This window comes from Seriola aureovittata, chromosome 12 (genome assembly GCF_021018895.1).
Source record: "Seriola aureovittata isolate HTS-2021-v1 ecotype China chromosome 12, ASM2101889v1, whole genome shotgun sequence".
NCBI lineage: Eukaryota > Metazoa > Chordata > Actinopteri > Carangiformes > Carangidae > Seriola > Seriola aureovittata.
In genome coordinates, this window is record NC_079375.1 from 18,263,339 (window position 1) to 18,283,531 (window position 20,193).

The window sequence follows — 20,193 nt, forward strand, 5'->3', positions numbered from 1 at the left end:
GGTTCACATGAGGCTTTCAGTACTTGTGAAGTCACTCCTTGAGTTTTGCTTGCACCTCATGATGCAAGGTGACGCATCAGATTGTTAATGACTGAAATCTAGAGAAGAGTGATCTTCTTCTAGGGCATTTATTAGTGAAGTGTTAGCTTGTCACTCTAGATTTGTTTCCACCAATTTTTACCAGTGGGTTACATTACTGGACAGTATGACATATTCTTTCATAAACACAATTGTTCCTTCCTTTAGCCCAGAGGACTCAGGCAGCCTGTCTGTTTTACATAATTGTCTTCTTGACATCAGGGGGACAATCGCTCAAAGATCTCCAGTCGAAGGCGAGGACATAAAATTTAAATCACAGGTCCTGAACCTTTTATGCCGGGCTCCATGTGATGTCTGTGTGTCAGGGTCTTTATATAGTGCTTCTTGCTTTCATTTCAATGAGCATGGTGGTGTAGTTACAGTATTTTCTATTCATTGTGTTGCAAAGATCAGCCCTGTCATTTCAAGTCATTTATTCAGCCCATCTATTACATCCTGTTCTGACTTCTATAATGGTTTAATTGCGGGTTAGTCATCTTCACAGTACATTTCGACCGATATACAGCTGTCAAACCCTTCTGTAGCTTAAATTTCATTCTTTGCCATTTGGACAATAGTTCACATTCAATTATTATTAGAACCAAAAATAACACATTTTGTTTAAATGCTGTTTCTGTTGATGTTTATGAGTCTAGACTTTCTTCATGAACACTGATGTTCTTTGTGTGTGGTTTGATACAAACGGCGTGATGTTCAAATTAGAAAGCAAATCTAACCCACAAACATTCCATTCCATTAGCTGTGAGGACGCTCATCGACATAATACATTTCCTACCCCCTTACTCTAAGCTTAACCAAGTCTTCACCTTCAAAAAGCTCTTTGAAGTTGTGAGGACTGGCCAAAATGTTCTCACAACGATGGTTTCAAACCAAAATCTGCCACTTTGCCGCTTCCTATATTCCGATATTTGCAGATTCCTGTGTCTTTTCTTCTTATTTGTTCTGTGTGTGCTTGTTTTAGGTACTTGTAGGTTTAACATGAGCTCAAGAATAACATCTGTGTCGAGCAGCAGCTAAATTAATCACTCCTTAATAAATTTAAGTCCTGAATTATGACGGGCAGCATCTTGAAAGCCGTAGACTAATTTCATACAGAACAATTCCAAGTATAAAACACAGTGAAGAGAAGTCGGGAGAAAATTCAGAAGTATAATCAGTTCAGAAGTACTGTCTCCATGCAGAGCAGCGCATTAACTGTCATACATTAATATTTCATTAAAGTATTTCTTTTGATAAGTATGTAAGTGTGATTTGAATTCTCTAAACTAGTGCCTTTCTGTAAAATTTACAAGTGTTCATTATTCATGCGTTCATTAGTATTATTGCCATAAATCAATTTAGTTTTCCTTCCACTTCATTTCACTTTTCCAGAAGTATTAATTCATTTTTAATGCTATGAAAATGAGTTCGGTTTGGACCAAACTGTGAGCAAAATTGGAAAAGTTTATGTGGCTTGGATTACCTGCTGACAATTCTTTTTTTAAACTTACATCAATAGAATTAGGTGTACAAGCTGAAATTACAAACTTGAAACACTAAAAGATGAGACAAGACTAATCACAAACACAAGGTGATATATATTAAAGTCAGAGCCATATAGAAAATATGTATGTGAATGGGATTTGGGAAAATATGTTAAGCTGATTCAGCCAGTTTGTCTTAGTTATGAGATTAAATCACTTTTTCTACCCTTTAAAAACAGCCACAGATATTAAAAATAAAGTGTAAGCATTTGTTAAACCCAACAAGTAGAGGAAAGAAAAAACTCATAAGAAATGAAATGCTCCGTCAACTCCTGTTACTTATGGTAGGAATACATTAATTTGTTTCAGCTCCTTGTGATAACGTGCTAGCTCATGGAGCATCATTTTCTCGTTAATTGTATCCATCTTGTACTTTTCCTTTTATATTGGCAATTAAACATCCTGTGAAATACATGTTCCCTGACAGTTTGACATTTTCTGTCGATGCACTTTATGCTGCTCGAGCTTTCCGTGGAGTACCATCTATTTTAGATGATTGTTATTATTGAGCCATTTTTCGCTGACTCTTCCACTTTACTTGCAATCTGCCCTGGCAACAGGCCAACTCCCCGAGGCAAAAATCTATGCGATTTGATATTTACTTTGAAAAGCGACCCCTTTCCCTCATGACACATAGGCCAAAAGATTAGACTTCATTCCATCCATACACCGCAACAGGGTTAAATTATAGTGTTCCCTCTGTTGGGGCTGGTGAGAAAAACACATTTGCTGACACAGTAGGAATCTGAAATCTCTGTCATTACCATTTACATATACATTGGCACATCACATTCCTCCTCATCTCTCTCTGCCTCCTCTTCTATTGCTCTCTCTAGCTTTCCTCCCCTCCATGACTCTGTTACGCTCCCCTGTAAAATGTAATCCAGAAAAATGCTTTTGCCACAACAGATGGAGCGGAAAATGGATTTACATCCAACCCCAAACTGTTAAGTGGAACTACCTTTTCCTGCTCTCCACCACTAAGTCAAGGTTTATGCATAAAGGGCTGCAGCAGTATATTACAATCATTGGTATTTTCAAACCAGTTTCCGTTCTCTTTGGTCCCATCTAAGACCATATTTGCTCAGCTTGTGTGTTTAAATGTGTGAATGTGCAGGCAGGATCAAGCATGTGTTTATCACCCCTCTTCCATACCACCCGTTGTGTTTATTATTCGTTTTCTGTATGCACACATCGCGTCCCACTGTCGTAGTGGGGACCTTTTTATTTCGATAACAGCTTCAAGGGACAAATGCGAGTGTGCGGCATCTTGAAAATTGGTTGAGGATCGAACCTTGAAGCCCACTGTGTTTGGCAGCATCATTATTTCACCAAGGAGGGGATTTGAAAAGTTGAATCAGTTCAAAAGGAAGTCAGAGTGAGAGAATAAGTGGAAAGACTGTGCGCGTGACAGTGGGACACGAAGACGAGAGGCACAGAAGTGAAGAGAAGCCAGTGACAAGGGAACTTTGTCTTTGTATTTGTTAGTGGGGTTTGAGCACACAAGCAGAATTCCCATGGCACGGTAGCTTTTTGTTTCCGCTGTGTCCCACTATGTTCTGAGAGATATAAGCCAGCACAGGGTCAGAGTGCTGCAGCTTTTTGTTCCCTCTGCAAGGAGCTTTACCAAATCCCTGAAATGAACACTTGAGCAGAGAATGAACTCCGCAGATGTTTTCGAGACTCACAACCAGATCTACACACAGACGCACACGCACACGTTAGGCAAACACAAAACACTCGGTGTGTATGGTGAAACACTCTGTGGACATGACAAATTTATTTTCTGTTCTGTTTTTTTTTTTTTTTGTTGTTGTTCAGCTGGCACAGTTTGACACGTATCAGAAATTATCTTTCTCTAAACTACACCCCAGGAGCCGTTTCTGTGTTTCTGTGTTTCTGTGAGCAACTCATGCTGACAAAGTTCACTGTGTCCAGAAATGACACTGAGACTAAAATTTGAAGTGATAACCGTGCTGTAAAGTAAATGTCAGCAGTGCGTATTGTTAGTTGTTACTTCCTTACCCACAGTGCTGCTGCTTGGTTTAAAGGAAAAAAGGAAGAAACATACAAACCAAAAAAATAAGATTTTACAAACGGTGTAGTGAAAGAACTAGAATTACATGCCCACAGGTAATACCAGCATTTGGGAGGTGTGTGCCGCTGCCACACACATCTTCAACCGGGCAGCACAAAAGATCCATTCAATCACCACACACACCAAAGATTACTGTGACCAATTCAGTGTCTGACCAAATAAGAAGTGTGGTCATAACCTGCCCTTCTGTTCCTGAGTCACAGCATTGAATGGCTAACAAAGTGTTTTTGCACAACATCATGATGTCAAAGTGAAGTTGACCTTTGACCCTTTGGATATAAAATGTAATCACTTCATCATTTTATCCTATTAGACATTTGTGTGAAATTGTGTCATAATTAGCTTATGAATTCCTTAGCGTGCTTTGTGAGGTCACAGTGTCCTTGACCTGTGACCTTTTACCACCAAATTCTAATCAGTTCATCCTTGAGTCGAAGTGGATATTCCCTCCATAGAAACTCCCTCAAGGCGTTCCTGAGTGATTAGGCTCATGAGAATGGGACGACTGGACACTCTGAGAACATAATGCCTCCGACCGTGGCTGTCGCCAACTTGGAGGCAAAGAAATGAGTGAATGAAAAAATCTATTTTTTTCAGTGTTTGTTTGTTCCCACTGTGTCTGCCTGAAATTAAGTGCAGGCTCAGACTTTATCTCTCATTGTGTTGTGTGACTGTCTCCATATTAAGCACCCAGAGACCACAATCTCTGCTGGAGAAAAGACGTGTTGAAGCCCATTATGTTTCTGATGTTTTCCGGAGTTGTGCCTTTTCTTCTTTAGAACTCATGTGGCTCATTTCTCTTTTCTCTGGGGTAAAAGATTCAATTACAATTTTCACTTGATGTTTGTCTCTCCCCTTCTCTCTGAATATCTTCACACAGTTTTTGTTTGTCTTGCTTAGTTTGAATTATTATTATTATTATTATTATTATTATTATTATTATTATTACTATTATTTAGGGCCTGAGCACCGACCGGTGTGACTGCAAAAGTAACCAAATCAATTATACCTTTCTTTACTTGCCTTTTTAGGGGAGATTTGTGCCTTCAAGATCTATGGTCAGGATGTTCCATTTGAGGCGGTGGTGTTGAATCGCACATCGGGAGAGGGAGTCCTGAGGGCCAGTGGCTCTGTGGATTGTGAGATCCAGAAAGAGTACACCTTTATAATCCAGGCCTACGACTGTGGGGCCGGACCCAGCGGTGCTGACTGGAAGAAATCCCACAAGTGAGTCAAGCAATGTGTGTTTATATATTATATATACAGTGTGAAGATAAAGACAGTAGACTTAAACTAGTTTTTTTACCACCTAAACAGGGACATTTGGTTTCTGCTAAAGCTACAACTAACAAATATTTTCACTGACAAATAATGTGGCATTATTTTCAAAATCACACTTTCCTAAAGCCCAAGGTGATGGCTTCATATTGTTTTTAACTGACCAACAGTCATAAACCACAGAGATCAGCAAAATACTGGTAGAATTTACACTTACAGGGAAAAAGACAAAAAAAAAAAAAAAACCCAACAACTTCTACCTGTTAACATTTAAAAAATGGAAAAAGAAAAAAAAAACTATTTACAGAGAGCTGTACAAAATAGCACAATAGCTTCACTTCAATTCACTAAACCTTTTTGTGTGAGCTTATATTGTTCAATAAATCTTCCTTAAATCTAATATTATGGAGGTTATTATTACAATCAACGGGTGAAACCAAACATCAGACGCTGACTCTGAGTTTGAGTAAAATAAGACGGTTTATGGTGTCTGGCGGGGGGGGGGGGGCAGTGAGTGGGGCTGGATGAATGACCAGCAGTCAGGGAGATGAACTGAGGGGGAGCAGGCAGGCGAGGCGGAGGGTTGAGGGAAGCTGAGGTCCGGTGAAGCAGAGCTGGGTTGGATTGTGGGCAATATTGTGAGCGTGGAGGGCAGGCAGAGAGATGAGCAGGTAAGCAGGCGGGCATGCAGTGATCCTGAAGCACAAGGAGAAAAGGATTAGGTCTGAGATTACACGAGAGATAAAGCTTAGAATACACAGTGGCCCGGACGTGTGATATCAAAGTGGCTGAAACAACGATGTGGCGAAGGGTGGATGAACACCCCAGACCCCCAGACGTCCTGCTGAGCAAATGTCTTGCTAGTGTACAGGCTGATCAGCAATCAGGAGCACAAGGAATAAACTGGAGTGAGCGTGACAGCTGTAGGTTCTTGTTAAGCAAATAATCCTTGTCTTTCGGTCAGTGTCTGTTTGTTGACATTTGTTCTCAAAAGCTTTAGGCATTCTCCAACACGCAGGCGGTGACTATCTGGCCTGTTTGTGTCTGAAAGTGTTTTAATGCTTCTGAAAAGACAAAAACACTCTGATTGTCAGACCTTGTATTAAAACTGTCACATACTGCTAATTATTATTTATTTAAGCATGACTCACTTGTGCAGCTGCCATTGTAACTCAGATTCACAGCGGGCGGACAAAATATCAGTAACATTACATACGAAACAAATATTAACTTCAAAGTATTTAAATCAAAGTAACAAAGGCGGCTGCACAAATGAGTTACATTAAGTTATCAAAGAGAAAAAGCCTAGAGAGGAAGTTAAGTTGAGCCTCACTAATGCAGTATGGGGTATTTGCGTAACATCACTTTGAAATACAACCTCAATCAGCAGTTAGAGACTAAAGTACAGACACACTACAACTAAATGTAGCTTTAGTTGTATTCATTTGAATATTTACCTTTACATCATTCATCTTTTCCCTAACTTTAAATTAATTTAAAAGTAAAAAATACCAACATGCTCCATGTGGTTCCTTCATAACTTGCTCATCGCTCAACGTTAGGAGGAAAAATAACTTTATTATAATTAGATCTTGTCTTTGCTGTTTCTATTTTATCTCTTTTCTTTTTTCATTTTCTTTTATGCCTCAGCTCTGAAGAAGTGACAGCTGAGACTTGCAGTTCTGCTCTCAGGATATGTCCCCCCTAATGGCCCATCAGTATAATGTGTGTCCGTATACGTGTGCGTGGCAGTGCTATGTGAACGAGATTGACAGACAGGCAGACCAGCACGGACAGCAGCAAATCAAACCCTCTGGTCCTTCAGTCAGAGACGAGGAGCTGCTGAAATAGGCTGCTGCAGGCTCGGTACTAAACAGAGAAAGAGAGGGAAATTTATCAGCTCAGGGATCTGTGATAAATTTTCTCTGGTGGAAGATGAATGCCACACAGTGTTATGTGTGTGCGTGTGTGCGCGCGCGTGTGTGTGTGCGTGCGTGTGTATGTGTGTGTGTGTGTGTGTGTGACATTATCACTGCATGACATTCTAAATAGGCCTCATTAAGCTAATGTCATTAATTAGCCAGATGTGCTTCCTCAGATGCACCGCGAGTTGTTGTCAGAGAAGGTCACCAGTGAAGAAAACTTCATGATACATCTGAATTATTGCTTCATTTATATACTTTAGTGCACAAATGTTATTGGAGTGCCAAGTTAATATCTTCAGCAGTTTCTCCCAGCGGATGAGACATCAGAGTAGGAGGGAAGGGAAAAAATTTGAACCTTGAAAAATAATCTAGCTTTTCAAGACGAGTCTGTGTCAGTAGACAGGCCTGTTAAATTTAAGTTGTAGATAATAAGGGAAACACATTTCACAAAGAAATACTAACAAACACGACCTCATGTGTGTACCTTTTTAATCAGCTCTTTTCAGCTGCTTTCTCCAGGAATAAATCTATTTTCCATCTAAGCACAGTAAGGAACTGTTTTCTTTTAATTTTCCTCCGCCTTCAACTAACTGGTGTTCTTAAAATAAACAGTGAAATAGGTCTTAATTAATTTTAATCATCTCTAATGACTTACGGGTTTTTTTCCGTCTCTCCTCTCTCCCTTCCTCCATCCATCTATTCTTTCCCTGTGTCCTTATGTTACCTTTTCTCCATCAATCATCTCCACTTCAATTTCTTTGCATCCCTCTGTCCTTTTCCCCACCGTGCTCCCTCCCTCTTTCTTCTGTCTTCCATTCCCTCCTTCACTCAGGGCGGTGGTTCACATCCAGGTAGATGACGTTAATGAGTTCTCGCCTGTGTTTCGGGAGCCACTGTACAAGGCGTCAGTAATAGAGGGCAAGATCTACGACAGCATTCTGCAGGTATATAGATATTAGAATTTCCAGTGAATGCATATTTAGTTTTTTTTTATATTTATTATCATTATTATCGTACCTAATATTGTCCTCTTTGTTAGTGTTTTGTTAAAGAAAAGAATAGAGTTAAGAGTTAAAACAAATAAAAACTGTGATTCCATGCACAAGTTAACATTGTCTAAAAGAGCCACAGAAATCATCCAGGTAAAAATGTGGGGTATTGTAATTGTCTGTAGTTGTTTTAGTGTTGCAGCTGTTGCTGATGGCCTGGGAGTGAACTGGATGTCACATTACATTATTACAGGTGGAAGCATGGGACCAGGACTGTTCACCACAATACAGCCAGATCTGCAACTATGAAATTGTCACTGCAGGGACGCCATTTGCCATAGACCGCAATGGTAAGTGTGTGTGTGTGTGTGTGTGTTTGTGTCTGGCTCTGCAGAGCGGGGGACTAGGCCGTAGTTATAATTGCTGATGGTGATGTGATTAGGAGTGATGTATGGGTCTGAGAGAGATGGGGAAACTAGGATAGCAGTGCGAGAGATAGAAGTGTCTGGATTTTCATCTAATTTAATTACACTGAAGGGCCATCATTCATGTAACACCTATACACAACTGCAGGTTATGAGCCATTGACTATACCATAAAATCACAAATTTACCTCAATTTATACCAAAATAACACACTTTCTTTTTAACCCAAATAATTTAACACAACCTTATACCTTTATCAAATAAAGATGCCATTTTTCATTGGCCAAAATATGAAATTTTAAAATCTAATTTAATTGGATTGCGTTAATTGGTTCAATTTTACTAACTTTTAATAAGCATATTTGTTTGACAGTAGCGGAAGTACCACATTGTTAACCCCCGTTGCTTTTACAAGATTGTCAGAAAATAAAACAAAACAAATCCAGAGCAGCTACTAAACGGAGCTTGTGATGAGATTTTCAAATACTGGTTGCCACAGTGAAGAATGAACTTTCAACCTCTGCTTCCAAGCCAAACTGGGGGGGGGGGGGGGGGGGGGGCGGGCGGGGGGGGGGCGGGCGGGGGGGGAATCTCAGTTTGAACATCAACAGCTGCTAAATGGACTTGGTGCTGATGTTGTTTTCTTAATTGAGACAATATAAAATTTAAAAAAAAGCTGTTTTATGGAGAATCATGTGTACACACGTACACATTTGAACCCTACTAGAGACATGTAATTTGGAATAGACGTACAGTGGTCCTGTCCTTGCCTCACCTGAACACAAACAGCATTGTTGATATCGTGATGAAAGGAAAAAGCCATTCCTCGGCTGAATTTGTATATATTCTTTCTATGATTGCAGCCAGCTGAGCCTCACGTGAACACGGTCGAGTCTGTACTAAAGATAGACATGAGAGAGCCAACGCTCAGATGACTCGTGGAGCAGACAGTTAACTCGAAACCAGTGTGTAAAAACATGTTATGGAGGCTGGTTTTATCAGAGTAAGTCTTGTATTTGAAAAACTCTGGATTCTGGAGAATTCTGTCGGTAACAACTGCACTAATCATCTACTTATGGAATAATGTGAATGCGGTTTAAGGATTGCAGTATGAAGAGGAAGGAGAAAGCAGACAACTATGGCTGATCCCTCTTTATGTTGCTATAATGTTGTGATCTGTCAAGCAGGCCTAGCTTTTTATCAGTGCATAGCTCAAAAGTTATTTGACAAAGATCCACCTTCAGCTGTGGCAGCCTCTTCTTTTATTATTTCTTTTTTCAGTTTTTCTTGCGTTCATTTGTGGCTTTACACCAGTCCTAGTTGACGGGTGGATTGTATTTCATTTCTGATTGAGAGCTATTCTGAGCATATCTGTCTATATAAAATTTCAGCTTTGGGCTTTGTGCCGACTTCTCCCTGAGCTTCCACAGCTACACTGTGCTGATCTGAGTGCAGCGTAATCCAAACTGAACGGAGACTGGAGGGCTTTGTGTATGTTGAACTCTACCAATAGATCAGACAGAGGCACACACTGCTTTCTTTGTCTCTCCCAGGGTCTTATTTATTATTTGGTTTTGAATTTGGCCTCCTGGTCTTATTTTCACTGTATTTTTACAGAGGTCTGCCCCATTTGATTTGAACTTCTCCCAGGCACAATGATATTGTCTGGGAGAAACTGCAAGACACAACACAGTGGTTAGACCTACTTTATAGAGCAATGGTCCTTTTGTGAGGGAAGTGCAAAATAAAATAGAGAAGTAAACGAGCTGTGCTGCAGTGTGTATCTCTGCTGTCAGACATGGGGTAAAATTTTTAAAAGAGACCGTAAATTAAGACTAAATGGATTCAGCGCTTTCTTTTTTGAGTGATGATAATAAACTGGCCCTGAATCAGTAAGGGTTTAGAGTTCAGATCTTGTTTGTGCAGTTGCTACAGTCAAATTGAGTCTGATTGAATCTCTTTTGATTTGATAACATATTCTGTAGTAATTAACTTGTTGAAACACTCACTTTGAAGATCATTTTAAATGAGTTTTAGATCAACTACGCACGTGCTCTTCTGCAAGCAGAGTTAATTGTATTGCTACTGTACAGTTATTCTGTGCGTGTAGATGCTCCTGCATTTCAGGATGCCAAGTGAGAGATTTATTCTGCTGATGTGAACAGTGGCTCCCACAAGCTGCTCATATTTTCGGAATGTAATTTAATGAATACCTTGTTAAGGCTATAGGGACTACTGTTGACCCAGATAAGATTTCATTGACTGCAAACTTGTAAATATATTTCTGTGTTACCCTTTTGTGATGTGAAGAAATGCGTTTTGTATTCCCACTACTGATTATAGAATATACTCATCCTGTAACCACAAGTGAGCTGTGTCACCATGAGGAACCTCTTATCCCTCTTTAGAAGAGATCAATGCTTTCACTTGTCATTCAGCTGCCCCCCCCCCCTTGCTTTTAGTAAAGCTGCTGTTGGATTGAACGGGCTGTGTCAATCAGCTGATGTATGACCTCTGTGTTCTGCCTGAATGCAAAGTTTAAAGGACTACTCCAGCAATTCAGCAATGCAACTCCGTAATGTTTAGAAATTCACAAGAGAGAGAGAAAAATAAAAATCAATGCAGCAGCGGCCGAGATATCCTGACTTTCTGTCTCTAGTGTGTGTCGAGCTCCCTGAACACTGGATCTTACATTTCCCAAAATGCAACTGAATAACATCTATTATTAAACCTCCCTGCCGCCTACATGTTTTTTTTTTTTTGAATGCTACATCTCTAGTTTTGACTGTCTATAGAAAAATGTAAGTCTTGAGGCCAAGCCTATATGGCCCTGATGACATCACTGCGGGCTATTTTCTCAAACTTTGAAAAGTTCCTTCCAGTCCCTCAGAGGACATTGTGTAGCTGTGTTCACAGACTGAGTAGTAATCATAGGGGTGGGCAATCTAATGATCATTAATCATAGACATAAAAGGTGCTATATTTCGATATTTCATATTAAAAGTTCAGTTGCTGCTAACCAGCCCATTGTTAGCTGATAAACAGCAAGCCCGCTAACTGCAGCTGGCAACAGGAGTCCTTGTTGTGCTCTGCAGCCTCGGCAAGGTTGGCGTATTGCCACATGCACCAGTTCTCCACTTGATAACCGTCACCAGATGCAGTCCAAGATGGAGGTCCAAGTGGAGTTTCAGTCTGTCTGCGGGACGAGAGACTTGCCTGCAGGAAGGGAAACGCGAGGCGGGACGAGCCGGGGCTAAATAACAGCGCTGTCAAAATGAATACTCCCTATGAACTAAGCAAAAAACTGTAAATGGTTGTGAGGTGAAGAGCAGCGGTGAGCCGACAAACATCCGAAAGAAGTGTCAAAGCAGCAGAAAGATACAAATCACAACTTCTAGTCAGGGCTTTCAGAGTAAAATCAGGGCGGAAACAAGTGACAGGCTTTGTGTCCAGGCAACCACATGCACAACTAGTTATGTGATCACGAGTTCAACTAAATCTGTGGGGAGACTCGTGATTCAGATTGTGGATCATGATTCTGGATAGATTGTCATATGATCTTTTGCCCATATCACCCACCCCCAATGTACCCACTGTGACAAGTAAACTGAACATCATGTGTACTATGGACAGAATAAGAAAATCCTAAATCCAGATGGGCTCCTTAGATCCCTTGTGAAGACGATGTTAAAGGTTGCCTGCTAATGAAACAAGAAATGAAAATGTCCTGTCAAATCTAAATGGCAAATGTTGAAAACGGGAAATGGTTGATATCAAGTGCTTTTACTGTTGCAGTTGTTCTCACCAGCTGCGGATCAAATAGTCACTGTAGGAGATTTTTGTAGGAACTGTCTGACTCTGACCTCCTTGCCTTTCTCCCTCTGACATTTCAAGCTCAGCTTTTTTTGTTCTGTACTGCTGTGCTCTGAACTGATTTCCTCAGTGCTCACTGCACCTCCTCTCCTCTGGACTTTTTCTCTCTTTTCTTCTCTTTTTCTCTGGTCACTTCTCCTCTCCTCTTCTCTCTGACAGCAATCATAGTGACAGTTTTTCATACAATCAAGACTACAGATGCAAACAACAAAAATAGCTTCAGTTGCCTTTGTAGTTCCGGGGACCGACTGCGATGGCAGTGACTGTCTCAATAAATCTTTGACAAAATAAGAATATGACTTTGTTTTGAAGCCTTTAGTTTATCTTAAAGAACATCTGTATGGAAGTTTCACAGATAAATAATGTTCATCAACTAGAAAAGCTTTGAGTCCTGTTTTATTTTTTTGCTTTGACGGACTCCGAGACAAACAGCATCAGTTGCAACCAGCAACTCACTCTGTAGCTGCCATTTTGTGACAGCGATATAGACTGAATGAACCTCACTGCTGCTTTGTTAACATTTAGCTCAGTCGATAAAGCATACTTTAGGATTGTTGCACCAGCATTTCCAGGGTGTAATCACCTGTGAGTCATGAGGCCTTAATATTTTTTGTGCTTGTTGGCTACCACACACACACACTGACATACATTTACTAAAATCTCTTGGCCCCTCTCTCCCTCTCTCCCTCTCTCTCTCTCTCTCTCTCTCTCTCTCTCTCTCTGTCTCTCTGTCTCTCTGTCTCCCTCTCTCTCTCTCTCTCTCTCTCTCTCTCTGTCTCTCTCTCTCTCTCTGTGTACACATTTGTGTATATGTCTGTGTGTTGTCTGCTTTTGATAAATATCCAGTCCTAAGTGTGGTGGCTACAGTTGAGTAGACCTCACTCCACCTGAGGCCAGTCTCATAAGATTAGTCTATTACTTAGCGAAACTTTGGGTTTAATTCAATTAAATTTTACTCACATAGCACCAAATCATTACATATATTGTCTTAAGGCGTTATTTATATTACTAAGAGAAACTCATCCGTTCCCACTGTTCAAGTCGTGCTTTCCAGTCTCACAAAACAAACCCACATGCCCATGGTATCCTATGCTGCTCCAGCAAGTTCACACATTAAAATGAAATCTGCAAGCAGCCCTTCAACTAACTAATCATCTCAGTGGAAAAATGGAGTCACCATTCCTTTTAGATGTCAGTGGGGATTGAAGTAATTGGTGTACAACCAGTTCTCTAAAGCTAGCGAATAAAGTTTCTCACAGTGTTGAGTCCCACATACTGTGCAACCATCAAGCATTGTTTCCTTCAACCAAATTATTTATGCATTTATGAAATTTTGTAGTTTTTCCTCTTGACTTCAGCAGCAGAATTTGACAATATTCAAACAGGCAAATTATCAGTGTGAAAGGTAATACTTTATTTTACGGTAAATAACTGCAGTATTCAGCACTGTTAAACATTTGTTAGCCGGCAGAGGGTTGCACTATTGAGCAATAGTAACCTCAGTATATGACATGATCTAGTGGCTCTACTCGAGGCAAATCCTCAGGCCTGCAGCATCCTGTCCATCTCACACTGTCCTTACACTGCTACCCTGGTGGTAGGCAAAGATAATCTATCATTACAATTTTACATCAACTGTTTACAGTGAGGCTTTGATATTAAAATGCTACACAAGGTTGCTGGACCTTGAGTTTTCAGTAAAAGGCTTCAGTGAGTACAAAAGCTTTTGTTTTCAAGGAGCAGTTTCTTTAATGCAACGTCACTTTCAATTATTGCTCAGCAGCAAATGTTTCTCACTTTATTATGAACAAATAGCATAAAAGTTTATTTTTCTATGTCGGTGGATAATCATAATCATATTTCCTCTTTGATTTCTTTCCTTTAGGTAACATCAGAAATACAGAGCGACTGAGCTATGACAAGCAGCAGAGCTACAAGATAATGGTGACAGCCTTTGACTGTGGTCAGAAGAGAGCTAAGGAGGATGTGGCTGTGCATATTGATGTCAAGCCTATTTGCAAACCTGGATGGCAAGGTCAGAGATAAAGAAATAGCCACTGAAATATTTGCAAAATGCCTATATTTATCTTGCAATACTTGACAGAAATGTGCTTATTTCTATATTGGTATAAAGTGCATTGAGATGTTTAAATGTATTCAAATGTAAAGCAATACCATCAAAATTGAAGCGGGCAATTCAGTGCAGTCTTTGAGCATATCCTTTCCCTCGAGGGAGTTCTGTTTCATTTTAGAATGAATGTCTCTCGAGGAGATCAGAAGACCTGACAAAAACCTCCAGAGGGAAAGTTGACTGGAATGTGTATGTGGTGTTTTTTTTTTCCCCCTCCCTCCTTCAACATGGCAGCAGCTGGGCATTCGAGCCAGCCCGTCTCCCCCGCTGCTTCACCTGTCAGCGCTGACAGCATCTCAGGAGTCAGGAATGAAAGCGGAAGACAGAGAAAGATAAGACAGGAGAGGGGAGAAGGAAGGAGGAAGAGATAAAGAAAGAGGCAGAGTGAACAGGCAACTCATGGGAGGGAGGAGGGGAACAAAGTTATAGTGAGAGGGAGGGGTGATGCTTATACTAACGGCCTTAAAAAGAATGCCCCAGTCAACTACAACACACCGTAGTGCTGTTTTTAAACTCATGACCAGATCCTGTTAACAGTGTCATTAATTCCCATCATATTCTTGTAGAACTCCAAGAAAAATAAAGCCATGGACGACATAAAACTCTTGGTTATTCATGAACCAAACGGTTCTTTGCCACTTTCTACATACACTGAAAATCAGTGTATCATTTACTTAAGAGTTTTTGGACATTTGAAGCCTTTATTACAGAAAGTGGAGAGATGACAGGAAACAATGAGGAGAGAGATGTGACAAAGGTTCCTGGCCAGTTTATGCTCAGCATCTTAACCACTCTGCCATAGATTCTTCCAAAAGAAAGAAATAAAAGAAAGAAAGATGAATGCTATTGATTTATATTTCTATCAATCTAACAAATTATTATAAAACTGGTTATTGTGCTTTCCAAATTAGAAATGCTATGGTAATACTACTACTTCAAAACTATTGCCAATTAAAATATCACTTGCTTTTTCATGATTAGGAGCTCCTACTTTATGATATCATGATATAATATTATTCATGCATCTTTACAAAAGGCAATGTCCTTTGCTGCCTTATGTTCAAAGATGTTCAATTCTACATGTTTTTTTAGAGATGTACTGACAAAGAGTATAAACATGATATACATTTAAGCAATTATTTTTTAGTCAAAAAAAGGGATAACTGAAAATAATTAGATGAGAAAATCACCATTTTTATCAGCTTTGCTCAGAGAGATTTTAGTAAGTAAATCAAACAGAAAGAGTGAGACAGAAAAAAATTGTATTTTAAAAAGTGCGGGGGACATGTCTCCCCCATCCTCCTGTGGAAATCACACCCGCGCCCTAAGCTATGGGCCCCTCCCGTGTGGAGCATATATAGAAAATCTCTATAGACTTAGTATATGTGATGAAAGCTGACCTGGGAATTACCTCAGCTAGTCATTAGACATACAACATGTAGAAGTTTTCAAATGCAGCTGTGTCACAGTTTTAAGCAATACTGCTCTAAGTGTTGCTACAAGACATAAAGAACAAATAATTGATATTCAGCTCTTCCTCATCAATTATTTTTATATATCTAAATCTTAAATACTTACAGTAGAAGTGCATTATTACACTCACCATAATGTTCACCGAAGCTGTTTCATCTCTTGCATCCATTGTCAGATAAAATAATAGCTCAGACTGATGACTAAAACATCATTTAGGGTCCGCAGATTGTACGGCCATGGTATAAATGTACATGATGGTTTGATGATATCATGGCTAGATAATGGCATTATATAATTTTGTGCTATGATGGGAGAAGATCATTTAGTAGGAAAAAAAAATCACATGTGAACGAGCCTTTTACAGACGAGATCCATTAGTGCGAGAGAGAGAGAAAATATTGAAAATGACATGAATGCCAGTTGTTTAGGCTTTTGGGACACTCATTGAAGGAAATGTCAGCGCACTTCACAGAGAGTTGGATGTGTAGACAGAAATAGTAAAGGAGTGTTGAGAAAAGTGGTCTGAAATGGCACACTAGTTTCAACGTGGAACGGACATGTGCCATTTTTTTCGATCCAAAAACCTACTGATTTATGGAACATAAAACCGCTGACAACAAAATAAGAGCTGGATCTGGATGATTCAAGCTCGTGCTTTTAAAGAAAGATACACAATTATTTTCCAGATGGTATCACGGGCATTTTAAACTCTCCACATTTGAACCACTTGCTATCATTACCCTGCTATCATCCTCATCAATGTTGCATGATTCTTTACGATTTGGCTAATAAAAGGGGGCCATACTGCAAAACCCTCTTGTAAAACCATTAACTGAGAGTGGTGTAAAGCCATGAATAAAACATAATGCACTGGTGCACACAAACATCAAGTCTTTTGTTCACATAATCATATTTATCATCTGTGTGTAAAGGTCAGCAGTTCTCCTGCTGCTGCTTTTTTTGAAGAAGGCTCCCCGGCATAAATGGAGGCTAAATATGTCTCGCTCCACCTCACCCTTCCTCGCCCACCGAATCACAGTCCATTTCTCTTTTTGTGAATGTTTGTCTCTGGAGACTTGATATCCTATTCTGTAGGCTTGGCAAGAGCTGCCAGGTGTCCACACACACACGCACACACACGCACACGCATAGGCACTCAAACTTTCCCTCAAACAATCATGCTTATGAATCCCTTTCACCTCCAGATTCAGGGATTCTCATACACACTGGGGATAAATATAACAATTAGGTAATGAAAATATAACACCATGCAACAGGACTGACAGTTAGGAGGAGGGGAGCACCCCTCTTTACCACGCCTGTCATGTTACTGGGTCCTTTTGACTTGACACAGGGAAGGATTTTACTGAGAAAATTCCAAGCTCCCAAGTTGCCAACTGGTGTGGTTGCCTGTCATCGTTTCAAGACCTTATTTTGAACCCACTTACAGCAGAACACAGTTTTTTATTTCTTTTATTTCTGTGGACTGCTCTAATAATGCTTTTAAAAGTACACTAAAAGACAGCGAGATTGGCAACAAGAGAATGTAAATAATGTCAAGATTGGGAAAGACCGAAGGAATTTAGAAACACAAATAAGAGAGTCAGTTAGAGCCGAACGATCTCTCGATGGGTTAAAAATGTTCTTCTTTTGTTTACACCACAGTCAAACCACAAACAACACGTCACTGATGGCTGGATATCTCAGTGTGTATGTATTAAATGAAATTGGTGAAAGTAATTGCCTGCAGATATTAGATGCTCAGTAGAATTAAGAAGCTATTTACTGTGTTCATAAAGGTTGGAACAAGCGTGTGGACTATGAGCCAGGGACTGGGAGCAAGCAGCTGTTCCCCAAGATGCACTTGGAGACCTGTGGCGGTCCCTTGTCTGGCGTGAGGGCGATGGTGGAGCTGCAGACCAACCACATCGGGAAGGGCTGCGACCGTGAAACGTACTCTGAAAAGTCTCTGCAAAAACTCTGTGGTGAGAAGAGAGAAGTAAAATCAGAGAGAGAAAAAAAAAGAAATTAGCAGAAGTGAGGAGGTGAGAGAAGAAAGTGACGAAATGAAAAGCCTTGTTGAAATAGTGAGGTGTTATTAAAGAGTAGAGGGGTCTGAGGGAGCAAAGAGTAGAAATAATAATGAGAGACGAGGAAGAATGTAATTCGAAGAAGAAATTACCTCTTGACGTCTTAACCTCTGCAGTATATTAATATGCCAATTTCCAGTGTGCCATTTTAATCCTGAAGACTATTTTGAATTTCATTTTTTTATATTAAATTAAATTCCAAACATCATGTCAAACTGTGACATGTGTTCATTATTACTTCCCATTTATACCCTGGAATATGGATTTGCCCTGTAATACATACAGTACACGTAAAACACAAATTCAATACCATTACTAATTATTGCCAATAAAGAAAATATTCCTCTTTAGAATCTACAATTTAAAAAAATAAAAGCCTGAAAAGGACTATGAGGGAAACAGCAAACGAAGATGGAGGATTTACATATGTGCTTGATCTGACTGACAAGAGTACCGTCTTAATTATACTGTGTCTTGTAAATGAGTCATTTCCTTTCAAAACATGTTTAAAATTAGAGCATTCTTGTGATGTAAGTGGAGCAGGGCACTTCACTGCATCTTTAGGGACCACACATGGTATTTTGAATTTCAAATACTGCATGTGTACAGAATGCATGATGATAGTAGAAATATAAACACAACAAGTTTTGCACGAGCAGATTCATATAAGAACCATGGCTGTATGAAATTTGTGGTTCAAGAGCATATTACAATAAATATATTAACAAAACACATATCCTGATTCATAGAGCTATGTTTAATTAAACTGGCCGACATGCCGACATGTGAGGACATCCAGAAAGATGACACAGAAAGCAGAAAGTGATCGTGGCAAAGCAGCTTCTCTCCAGGTTTTCTTGACAGTGTCCGATCTTCTGATTGGCACATCCAGGTGCGGCATCGGGCAGCACCGACCTCCTTCCTGCCCCCAGCCCTTCCACAAACTGGACGGCGTCTCTGCTGACTGACAGCGGGCGAGACAGCGACCTCATCTACAGATTCGACGGGCGTCAGGCTGCCAATGTTCCAGATCACGTGGTGCCCCAAAACCTGACAGACCAGTTCACCGTGGCAACCTGGATGAAACACGGGCCCAGTCCAGGACTCAGAGCTGAGAAGGAAACCTTACTTTGTAACTCTGACAAGACAGGTGAGGAAATTATTTCACGTCTGATCACTTAAGATGTTAAATTACGTCTGTTAACACAAATGTTAGAGGCTGAAAATGTATTAATTATCATTTATATTTACATTTGACCTTTCATTTTGTAGCAACAATGTGTTCCTAATTTAGGAGTACTGAAAACTGCTAATCTCTAAGGCCCTTTTATTGAAACATAAACATTTTATACTTTCTGGTGTCCCCAACATTACAAGGAGAACATGCCATAAACATTGCATGATCAAAAACCTCCTTTCAAAATTAAAAGATTACTAAGACTGAGACTGAAGCTCACAATAGCAAATGCTCTTTGAAAGTTTTTTCCCACTGCATGTCTGAACTGAGCTGCCTGAACTGTGTAATTAAGCGAGCCATCTGCAAATTGCACACTCTCACAATGGTCTCACAGATGGCTTATTAGCTTAGGAAATGTGTACTCTGATCTTGCGATGCAAAACTGCAGAGTAGTTCATGTTAGACCACCAGAGTCTTATAAGCCCTTTTTTTTTTTTTGCATTTGTAATGTTTTGGCTAAAGAATATAAATGGTGTCTGAAGGCTCAGCACGTATCGGGTCTCATCATTGCTCTGAATAAGGTGACATTAGGGGCGGGCGATATGGTCAAAACTTCAGAACTATCATGATAATTCACAGCATCATCTCTGTCTATAGCAACATGTCAGAGTGATTATCAAACTGTTCAGAACGTATACTTACATCCCACTCAGTCAAACAATTGTTATAGTGTTTTACCCATGAAATAGTTAATAGTATGTACTGAAGAGCTCTTTTTGTGATTGAATTTGGTGATGTTCAACATATTATCATTCATTTATATATTCGAATTGTGAACCCTGATGTTTCGATATGAGATTATCACACAATACAGTTATATGGACAGGCAAGAAATGATATTATTGATAGTATAATAGTCATGGGATTACCTGTCTTCTCATTTTGAATTGTTTCTGTGAAAATAAATCAAATAATGTTAGGTTTTCAAAACATGGCTTTGTCATGTTTTTGTACTTGACTGACAAACATCTCAACACCCAAACTGAGTCTACCGATACTCGCAAGAAAACAACACAAATATTGTCTTTAAAAGGCCACCAGCAGCTCTTCGC

The 20,193-nt window shown here is 39.8% G+C and overlaps 1 protein-coding gene across 1 annotated transcript in view; it reads left to right on the plus strand.

Annotated features, from left to right (window-relative positions):
• Positions 1-20,193, plus strand: part of clstn2a (calsyntenin 2a) — a 142,315-nt gene that overhangs the window by 90,940 nt on the left and 31,182 nt on the right. Inside the window, exons 3-8 of the mRNA XM_056391168.1 lie at positions 4,752-4,947; positions 7,756-7,867; positions 8,166-8,262; positions 14,096-14,245; positions 17,614-17,799; positions 18,797-19,054. Coding sequence (XP_056247143.1) covers positions 4,752-4,947; positions 7,756-7,867; positions 8,166-8,262; positions 14,096-14,245; positions 17,614-17,799; positions 18,797-19,054 — 999 coding nt within the window. The remainder of the gene's footprint in view (positions 1-4,751; positions 4,948-7,755; positions 7,868-8,165; positions 8,263-14,095; positions 14,246-17,613; positions 17,800-18,796; positions 19,055-20,193) is intronic.